General features: G+C 33.6%; 3 protein-coding genes across 6 annotated transcripts; 2 read left to right on the forward strand and 1 right to left on the reverse strand.

Moving 5' to 3' along the window:
- Positions 1 to 635: 635 nt before the first annotated feature.
- Positions 636 to 2,277, forward strand: 140up (RPII140-upstream gene protein). Of its 2 annotated transcripts, XM_077417401.1 has the most exons (5): positions 636 to 741; positions 1,046 to 1,274; positions 1,374 to 1,628; positions 1,697 to 1,948; positions 2,117 to 2,277. In XM_077417401.1, exons 2-5 carry the CDS (start codon positions 1,120 to 1,122, stop codon positions 2,235 to 2,237), a joined length of 783 nt encoding a protein of 260 aa, XP_077273527.1. In that variant the 5' UTR covers positions 636 to 741; positions 1,046 to 1,119; the 3' UTR covers positions 2,238 to 2,277. The 2 variants fall into 2 exon arrangements, with proteins under 2 accessions (XP_077273527.1, XP_077273526.1); XM_077417400.1 differs by having other exon boundaries at positions 704 to 1,274.
- Positions 2,278 to 2,498: 221 nt separating this feature from the next.
- Positions 2,499 to 7,739, reverse strand: Twf (twinfilin actin binding protein). 3 transcript variants are annotated; one of them, XM_077417396.1, is made up of 5 exons: positions 7,461 to 7,739; positions 7,240 to 7,317; positions 6,426 to 7,085; positions 6,212 to 6,330; positions 2,499 to 2,884 (listed from the first exon to the last, which is right to left on the reverse strand). In XM_077417396.1, the coding sequence occupies exons 1-5, from the start codon at positions 7,483 to 7,485 to the stop codon at positions 2,714 to 2,716; spliced, it is 1,053 nt and encodes a 350-aa protein (XP_077273522.1). In that variant the 5' UTR covers positions 7,486 to 7,739; the 3' UTR covers positions 2,499 to 2,713. The 3 variants fall into 3 exon arrangements, with proteins under 3 accessions (XP_077273522.1, XP_077273524.1, XP_077273523.1); XM_077417398.1 differs by lacking the exon at positions 2,499 to 2,884 and adding an exon at positions 3,486 to 3,599; XM_077417397.1 differs by lacking the exon at positions 2,499 to 2,884 and adding an exon at positions 3,486 to 5,702.
- Positions 7,740 to 8,003: 264 nt separating this feature from the next.
- On the forward strand, positions 8,004 to 9,638 carry Arl8 (ADP-ribosylation factor-like protein 8). Its single transcript, XM_077417404.1, has 3 exons — positions 8,004 to 8,279; positions 8,902 to 9,218; positions 9,310 to 9,638. Exons 1-3 carry the CDS (start codon positions 8,157 to 8,159, stop codon positions 9,428 to 9,430), a joined length of 561 nt encoding a protein of 186 aa, XP_077273530.1. The 5' UTR covers positions 8,004 to 8,156; the 3' UTR covers positions 9,431 to 9,638.
- The last annotated feature ends 389 nt before the right edge of the window (positions 9,639 to 10,027 follow it).

Below are 10,027 nucleotides of genomic sequence, written 5' to 3' on the forward strand. Positions count from 1 at the left end.
CGTCTAGTACTGTGCGTCAGAATTGGTCAGAATTTAGCGCTTCGTCTTTTTCACAGATCATTTGTGGCTATATACACATTTCTCGTTGGCTAGCATATTATGCAACAGCATTCTATAACTCCTTTATCGTCTAATCTTGTTCGAGAGAGCATGCCTCACATTAAAGAATACATAAAAATGATGAGATAAAATGTATTTCTTGAGATTTGTTTTATGTCGTTTGTAACATTTCGGACCGTCTACCTTATTCCCACCGAGCGCGAGCGACGGCATTCGTAGCTCCTTTTTCTCGTTCTCGGAATTATATATTATAATTCGTCGTGCCCAATTTTTTAAATATTTATCTTTAAATATTTAATTTTTATATTATCTATCTAAAAATCTTTCTCTAGGCAGAAAATTAATCATTCTATTCGTATTAATAAAATGATATTAATCGACAATTATAATTGTAATGTTCTGAATTAATACTTAATAATTTTAAAGAAAATAATTTATTTATTTAAGTATTATATTATATAAATATTTAATAATATGATAACTTAAATTTCCCTCGTAGTTGTCCTGAACAATATGGCGAATCAAAGTACCAATCAAAAGTTGTCTAAACGGTGTCCAATCTCTTATTGAGGATGTAGGTGGTCTCGGTTCCGAAACTCATCGGAAAAAAGTGTCAATCTCATCCCACTCATCCTAGCGAGTATTTGTATGTTGAAACTAATCAGAATATAATATTTTCAGGTTATATTTGTTATATTTATCTAAATTTTTAATGAAATATTTACATTAATACCTACCACATTAATACATATTTTTCAGTTGCTCTGTAGTTTTATTCTGTATTCGGTTATTGGAGTATTTATACTGCTTTCAGTTAAACAGAAGGTTATATGTGCAGGAAACAGCGTATATAGAGTTTTTTGAGAATATCATTTTATTTGAATTGTTCCATTATATTATTCCTCATATTATATTATTGCTATATGTGAAATGTTTACGTAAACGTAAACGTTCCAACTTTCAACTTTGTTCAAAATTGTTTCAGATTTATTAATGCTTATATATATATATATATATATTAGACATATATAACTAGCAATAAATTATTCAGAACTCAAGATGACACGTTTATTAACCAGAAGCCCAATATTAGCGTTTATATTTCCATTTGACAAAAAATTGAACAATGGGCACGATAAGCCTGCCAATACAAAAATAAAACCACTGGACGACGAATTGGGTTGGGACAGAGTAAAAAAAATATTTACTTTGGAGTAAGTATCTTATTATACATATCTAGTTATAAAATCTTTTTGCTTTAATTGTATACATAAAATTTTTGCGCAATGGATTATTGTAATTTTATTTTCCAGTCAAAATGGCATGTTAACGAAAGAATTGCAATCTATTACAAATATAACGCTATCGGGTATCGTAATTGGCACAGCTATAGGTGGTATGGGCGTAACTAAGGATACAGTAAATAATTTCATTGCGAATAACGAAGCAACGCGTTTCATAAGTCATTTTGATGCAAAACGAGATCTTCAACACACGGTTCTTGTAAATTTTTTAAGGAAGGGCGGAAGATTGGCGGCAAAGCTTGGAACGTTTTGCTTTTTATTTAGGTAAGTCTCTTTTTTTATGGTCTACGGCTTACGGAAGACTATTTATAGACTAACATTTTCTTTTATAGTTCCATAACGACATGTACAACGGCATATCGAGGGAAGCTAGCGGTAGAAAATTATATGTTAGGTGGTTCCGTAACAGGATTGATATTTAAAATGAACATGGGGCTTCGAGCGACGCTCGTTGGCACTGGACTTGGCGCTGTATTAGGTGGATTTTGTGGTGGGATATCGGTCCTTATTCTGAAATTGTCAGGAATAACTATAGATGAAGTATTAGAGGCCCAAAAACAGTGGATAAGCTCGAGGAATGATAAGTAAAGTATTAGCAATTTTATAATTTAAATATTATAAATTTGATATTTCTTACAAGGATCTTATATCGTGTACATTCAATATATCACGCTATGCCATTGAATGTATAAGTTATAAAGTTACACTAGCTATTTCGATACATCGATAATAGGTATCTTTAATAATTATAGGATGCGTGAGACTATAAAAAAGTGCATGAGTACTGAATTACCAGAAATTAAAGAATTATACGAAGATAATAGAAAACTGCAGAGTGTACAAAGTGAAGACGTTGAAAACCAAAAAAAATAAATTTATAATTATATAAATAAATCTTGTACATAGAAAGACATCTATGAGTTTGAAATTTTCATTATCTATTTGCCATTATCTTCAAGTTTTGTGCGAGATGCGAAGTGATCCAAAAATTATATATACATATATATATATATATATATATATATATATATATATATATGAATTTTACACATAATTTATCACAGTAAGTGTAAAGTTTCATGAATCTCTTATACATTACATTGTATATATAAAGATTGACATATAGAGAGATCAAACGGTAAAATAAATAATTATGTATTTTAAATATATATGTATTTACAGAATAGGCCAAAATAAATGTCCTTAATTAATCTCTTCTTTTAATTAAAATAAAGGAAATAAAATTCAAGCATATTTCATAACAAAAATGGGTGCATAAAAATACATTAGAAAAAATTACTACCCTGTCCTACTTTTATTTTGACGTTATTAACCTTGCAAATAGTTTTTTAATTTTCTTGTCCGGAGGATGCTAACTCCTGAACTTTGGTTATACGCTTAGCACCTCTGTTTGGTGGACCCTTGGGTTTAGCGAATTTTGGCTGATGTAAACTGATTTTTGGATGCAACTCCTCTTGAAAAAATTCTTCGGTAAGTTCCTCTCCAGCGGCTACTTCAAGCTATGCAATTAAATTGTGAAAAAATTATAATATGATGTATATAATGTACATACATCTAATAGAATTAAAATTTAAGAAATAAATAATACATATCAACAGAAGCGTGAATATTATAGTTATACGTAAGAGCATTACCGTTATAGAAATGGAGAAAACCAGAAAAAAGATGAGATATATGGCATTATAGCAGGCCTATTCTGCAAGTTGTGACAAAAAACATGCCTTTAAATCTTAAAAATAACTACGTACCCATTTAACGAGCGTATCGCCAAGTCATCTTTAGCAATAGTAAAATACATATCCGAGTGGTCCTTAATAATTGTATTATTATATATACCTAGTATAAATGTATATAATACTGGATATAATATAAAAAGAAACACCAAATTGTGAGTTTAAGTCACATAATGCTTTATTATTTCCAGTATATTTAATATTGGCAAGATATACAATTTTCTTGAAATTAATGAGTTCTCTAGATAAAACTGAAATATCCAGAGTTAAGATAGAATGAAAGAGTTACAGAATAGGCCTGTATGACGCTTACAATTAACTAAAATATACTAGATAATATTGTGGGTCATGATTTTTTTAAAACAAAATACGTATGTTTAATTAGTCTTCTCAATATAGTACAAGACTTAATTTAAATATATTTATGCAAATATGAGCCAAAAGCTGTTCTCTTTCCTCTTCTGTTTTGGACATCTGTTAACTGGATCATAAGTTAAATAATTCATTAAAAATAAGGAACGTAAGGAACATAATTAAGATTATAAAATTGCTCTAAAACTATATAAAAATCGTACTAATATAAAAAATGTTAACTGTACGTGGAAGGAAAAAAATACAAGAATTTGGCTCACAAATTATTTTCACAGCACAAGTAGATCTGTTTTTATTCGTGCTGTTTTTATTCATTATTTTTCCGCACGCATATATATTTTAGACTAAAACATTTAAAAAGTTTATAAAAAGCTACAAGTATTAAAAAAATACAGATCACAAAAAATAGAATGCCTCTCATATATTTTGTTGCTGGTTGTCAAATTGTAGTCCTATCCGCTGTAAATTGCATATCCACTTAAATATTAAATTTGAGAAAATTTTCTAGCTATATATCTTATTATTAAAATAATAAATTGTTATAATTAATAAATTAAATAACGATCTCTCAATAGAGCCCAAATAATATAGCCTTTCAAGCTTTCACGATAAGAATAACAGACGATTAAACTGATTTTGTTTAGCGTAATATTTAACATGTATTAACAGCTGATAGGACTCACCGAGATCTCAGTCTTACATCATACACATATTTGTAGAATCTAATATTTTGTAGCATTTACAATAGTATAGAACACGATATAAAATTTTATATGTAAAGTAACTAGCGTTATATCACACTATCTTGTAGCTGAAATAATAATGTGCGAAAAAAATATATCCACATTAATGTGGCGTTTGCATATTTATCACTCGTTCTACTACGTTATTATCATGTTGAAAATATATAGAGAAGTTCGGTAAATTATTTTAGGTCTTTCTCTCTTTCCTTCTATTTATCTACCTAGAGCACAAATGGAATTTTTCATAACTCTCTACTCATCACATATGGTATATGCAAGTTACCACAGATCAATATTAAAAATATTACATCATCAAGTCATATATATATATATATATATATATATATATATATATATATATATATAATATAAACATTTGAATGAGTTTAAAAGCCAAGCCTTCGAATTTTACTCAAAAAATACTTAAAAAGACACGTATCACCTTTATAAGACTAGGAACTAATTCAGTATGCTCAGTTAATATATATTTATTTTTAAACATACTTTTTCTAGGAAAATATATATTTTAGGTATAGGAATATTGTATGTAAAATATATATTTATATATAAAGTTATTGGAATAAAGAGGAACTCTAGATATGAATAGAATGCGTTAGGTTCTGTATATATAACTAAATTACAGAGACACTGCACATTTCACACAGTTGCTATCACATGACATAGTACTCATACTAAACATAAAAATTAAAAAGTGAGGCTTAGCTTTCAATGTCAAACAAAGTAGTCTAACTCCATCTCGGCACTATTGTTCACATAAATGAATAATTTCATACAGTATACGTATACATATATGTGAAACATGAACTATATGGGGTTATCTGTATCATAGGCATGTCACACTTGTTATTAATAGATATAATGGCGTTTTGCAGAAAGCCTTCCACAATGATAATTTTGCTTTTAAAATTTAGAAAAATACACCATCTGGTCTACTCTGTTTCGCTACTTAGACGTATGTATCACTTTGATAAATCAATTCTAAATGCTGATAAACAACATAGATTAATTTTCTTTTGCACGATGCATTACATTTTCTGCTACTTGTAAATTAACTTGTAACATATATTTATATATGTATATATAACTAGATAATCGTAATTTGCTCTAACACGAAACACTGGAAACCCATTACTTTATTTTAAACGACATATCCTATGTCAATATCGTACTATCACAATTCTGGAATTCATGAAGGAAGATATTTGATGGGTAAAACATCACAAACACTTCAATTAGTAAGAAGCAATAATAACAAGACAAGAGACAAATGCTTTAAGCCAGTTTTAGCTTAAGACACAAGACCGTTTCTGTTTTGATTTTTTCTCCGGTATGAATTGAGTAGGGGCACAAGGTGTTGACGGAGTTGCAGGAGTTATTGCAGCTGTGTCTTTTATGCTTGGAGGATCTTCCAACATATCTGCCAACTCTTCTCCACTATTTACTTCCAACTGGGATTGCAGTTATATAATACAGAGAGATGGCAGTTTTATATATACACACACATATATATACATATAAAAAATACTTAATATATAGTGTATTAGGAGATAAAAAATAAATAAAATAATATGTAGAGTAGTATTAGACGACTTAGAACAACAATAGTCGTATATCTATTATAGAATATTAGGATTGCAATTATTAATAAGAATATAGTACAAAAGTATAGCCCAAAAGAAAATACATATAGATTTCCATTCGAAACTCAAAAAATAGATTATAGATGAAATATATGATGGATTTGCGTTCAAAATTAATAGCAATATAGTCACACATATGATATTAATCGCATTCTTTTAATCAACTTTTATTAACTTAAAGAGCATGTTCACCTGACTGAAACATACGACTTGAAACTTAAAACAATAGCGATAAAGAAAAATATTTACATAAAGCGCATCAGAGTTTGACAAGCAAAGTAGTTGCAGTGAATTATTAAGATATTAAAAGTACCAACCTTTTTTGTTACGGTTACTCCTAGAGACTGGATTAGGTCGAGCAGAGGCGCTTTGCACGAGGAATACAACATCCTTTCTTTAATACTACAACTGTATCCTGGCATGCTGTATATAAAAACTAAAAAAAAAAAAAAAAAAAAAATTTTAAATTATTCCTTATACTCTCTTATGATAATGGTGTACAAAACAATGGTATATTACTTATCAGCTTACCTATGCTTTCCGTGTAATCTCCTTCGTGAGTGTGTTTGAAATTATAAAGATGATATCTAGCAGCATCAGATGGAACTTTAGTAGGTAATTTATCCAAGGAAATATCGCAAGCTGTGACTAAATGTATCTTTTCTTCCTCCAATTCAATTTTCAGTTGGATGTATTCGTGAATCCCTTTACCTAGTTCCGTAATGGCTTGCTTGGCTTCATCCGTCACTGGGAAAGCCACGCCGCTCAATGTCTGATGTCTCGTTTCGACGCTATAGTCCGTAATCGCAGTAGTCTTCTTCAATTCAGCTAATTCTTCCTCCGCCGTTGTCAATGGTACAGGCGCCGTATCGTTTCTCTTATATTTGCGATAGCCATCTAACGTAACATCTTCTGGGACAGTGCCATGTAATTCTTCTTTTATCGAGGCTGTACCAAATTCCTGCTTTAGCGTAGCCTTGGTAGAGGCGTAAAGCATTTTCTGCCGCACCGGTGCCGTATCGGGAGACCAGGATATAAATAACCAATCATAGCCAGAATCTGGTGACTTGGTATCCAATCTATAAAGGATATAAGCTGGTTGATTTTCCACGATCAGCGGCTCGATCATTTTATCGTAATCATCTTGCCATTTGTTGACTGGCTTCAAACTAGACGCTGGAGTTAGTTCCTCTGGAAAACGGAAGAGTAGTAGATGTTAAAGAGATGCCACGTGTGTCTCCGCTTTGATCTTCAAATCTTACAGCGGAACAAACGATATATAACGCACGCTGCTATTATAAGATCCAATAATAGAAAATTCTTTTGTTACAATCTTAGAACTTACCGTTCTCTATCGAAATTTTTAGTACTCGTATCTTTCCGTCGCGGCATTTCGCAAACAACTTCTTCAATGCGTCATTAGCTAAAAGAAATCAACCGCGTCATTACGATATTATTGACGAAAGATTGACAACCAACGATAAAACTAAGGAAAAGACCCTTATCGATTCACCACGATAAATCTTCGCCGTGGCGATGCACCGCGAAGAAACGTATATAATCTACCTTTAATTCCCGTCTGATGTGACATTATTTCACGAGGAAACCCTTGTTGCTGCCGTCGGAGGTGGTCGGACCGTCGGGTCGGAGTTCGGATCACGTCGACTACGTCCGAGATCCGGGATCCGAGAATCCGAGACCCGAGACCGAGAGTTTTTTCTTTCCTATCTGCCAAAGATTTGGGGAGCGTCCCGTTCGACCACAGCCACTCACAGCCCCGCGGTGCCTGGAGTTTTTCCACTGGGCCAGCCTTTAGCCAATTGACGACACGGTCAATTGAGTCCCACTCGGCTCACAGGCGGCGCTGGACAGGGTCCAGCCAGCTGGGGGTGGTGGTCCCCAGTCCCCACAGGGACAAGGTTGACAGCTCTCTCGCGAGGAGTCGCGCGAAACACAAACCGCGTCTGCTTGTCTGCTATGCTCCGTCGCATTGCTCGCGTTATTGCGCACGCGTGGAATTCGTTTCTCTCTCCACTCCACTCTCCATCAGGCATCTGACACCTGGGACCTGGGACCTGGGACTGGGACTTGGACTTGGGAGTTGGGAGAGCAGTGGGAGGACTGGTATCTGACGTATCCTAACGGCGGATACCGGATACAGCATACAGCGAGATCTGTGCGTCAAAAGGTACGAGGGGCCGCTTATATTTTGAAGGTGTTGTTTCCACTTTAACCTCTCGACGGAGCCGCACGGGACTCAATATGCTGGCCCTCATCAATCGGATCTTGGACTGGTTCAAGTCTCTCTTCTGGAAGGAAGAGATGGAACTCACTCTCGTCGGTCTGCAGTACAGTGGGAAGACTACCTTCGTGAACGTCATAGCGGTACGTGAGTCATGGACCTCTTTTATTTATCTCGCGCGAGTCGTCCTCGGGACCTCGGGAACGTTGATGTCGATAGTGATGGGACGTGTCGCAACTCGCAACGTCTTGGTTAGATTCGATAACCCCTTCGAAGTAACTCCGTCGCTGTTAACGTGCACCGTATATTACTCCGTATTACGTATACGCCCTTACGTCAAATGATTTAACTTAACATATGATTATCGATGCGCGTTCGCAACCAACTGTGACAGTCGTTAAATCGTTGCCGTTTATTTTTCATTTCTTCCCTCCCGTTACCCGTCTCTCTTCGTTTTTTCCCCTCGCCCCATATCGCGCGGATGTATAGTAAAACTTAATTATCTCTCTGCACTGTACTTATACTCGTAACTTGAATTTTTTTCACAAATCGACGAATTGGAAAATAAATTTACTTATGCCAAATTTGTGAACACGTTTATTCATTGCACAATGTACATCAATCTTATTGCAATCAGAATTATGTTGACATTTAAAAATTATAATCCCTGTATCATCAGAATTATTAATGGTAATTATAATTACGCGTCATTGTTCTTAAACATGGACAACCGACAAAAATAATTCTTCTCTTTTCTATATCCAGTCGGGACAATTTAGCGAAGATATGATACCGACGGTAGGCTTTAACATGCGCAAAATAACCAAAGGAAATGTCACTATAAAAGTATGGGACATCGGTGGTCAACCAAGGTTTAGATCTATGTGGGAGAGATATTGTAGAGGAGTAAACGCCATAGTTTACATGGTGGATGCAGCTGATTCAGAGAAGATCGAGGCAAGCCGCAATGAGTTACACAATTTGTTGGATAAGCCACAATTGTCTGGGATACCAGTGTTGGTTCTGGGTAATAAAAGGGATCTACCTCATGCATTGGACGAGAATGGGCTTATAGAAAGAATGTAAGTTACCCACTTACAATTAGCTACGTGTTATATGTTTGCAAGTGTATAGACACTTTTGATATATAGTATATATATATGTCTGTTCTAGGAATCTATCTGCGATTCAGGACCGTGAGATTTGTTGCTACAGTATTTCGTGTAAAGAAAAAGACAATATCGATATTACGTTACAGTGGCTCATAGCGCATTCAAAAAGTGGAGTTCGTTAATACTCTTAAAATATCCCATTTGTTAGTATCGGCGAGTCTTTGATACGGATAACAGTATTGGGATCAATTGTGAAACGAGCGCATTGAGCAAACTTCGTTCAAAACTGAGTCATTATTGTAGAAAACTACTTGAGCTTTAGCTGATCTAAGTTGGATGGTGCGAATATGCCATGGCAAAATTAAAAAAAAAGAAAAAGAAAAAAAAAAATCATGCTTGTATGCCAAGAATATGCTCGTGTGAATTATATACCGTAAGGCACTTATTTCCCGCGAGCACATTAGTAATAAGGAACAATTTTTTATATTTTCGTTTTAGATAAGTCCAAGAATATATTCCAATACTTAATAACAATTAAATATAATTAGTATCTCTGTATTTTCTATGATTGCCGCTATTGTGTAAAGCTGAAATAATACCAACATAATCGCAGTTAATTATTGTGATATTATAGTCTAGATGTCGACATTCTGATTTTGTCTTGTACCCTCGAAAGATACCAAACGTTTTATGTATAAATTAGAGAAAATTGTAGCTATTACGAGATACACACGCGCAAAGATATAACTATTAATATACTATAGTATGTATGTATGTAG

The sequence above is a fragment of the Temnothorax americanus genome, unplaced genomic scaffold (assembly GCF_048541705.1).
Source record: "Temnothorax americanus isolate GAGA-0224 unplaced genomic scaffold, ASM4854170v1 Scaffold49, whole genome shotgun sequence".
Lineage (NCBI taxonomy): Eukaryota > Metazoa > Arthropoda > Insecta > Hymenoptera > Formicidae > Temnothorax > Temnothorax americanus.

Bases quoted from the DNA above. Each gene is read 5' to 3' on its own strand.
- 140up (XM_077417401.1), top strand. From the start codon at position 1,120: ATGACACGTTTATTAACCAGAAGCCCAATATTAGCGTTTATATTTCCA. The intron at 1,275-1,373 runs GTAAGTATCTTA...TTTATTTTCCAG, and splicing joins AAAAAAATATTTACTTTGGA to TCAAAATGGCATGTTAACGA. The intron at 1,629-1,696 runs GTAAGTCTCTTT...TTTCTTTTATAG, and splicing joins ACGTTTTGCTTTTTATTTAG to TTCCATAACGACATGTACAA.
- Twf (XM_077417396.1), bottom strand. From the start codon at position 7,485: ATGTCACATCAGACGGGAATTAAAG. The intron at 7,318-7,460 runs GTAGATTATATA...GATTTCTTTTAG, and splicing joins ACATCAGACGGGAATTAAAG to CTAATGACGCATTGAAGAAG. The intron at 6,331-6,425 runs GTAAGCTGATAA...TTTTTTTTTTAG, and splicing joins AGATTACACGGAAAGCATAG to TTTTTATATACAGCATGCCA.
- Arl8 (XM_077417404.1), top strand. From the start codon at position 8,157: ATGCTGGCCCTCATCAATCGGATCTTGGACTGGTTCAAGTCTCTCTTC. The intron at 8,280-8,901 runs GTACGTGAGTCA...TTCTATATCCAG, and splicing joins CCTTCGTGAACGTCATAGCG to TCGGGACAATTTAGCGAAGA. The intron at 9,219-9,309 runs GTAAGTTACCCA...TGTCTGTTCTAG, and splicing joins AATGGGCTTATAGAAAGAAT to GAATCTATCTGCGATTCAGG.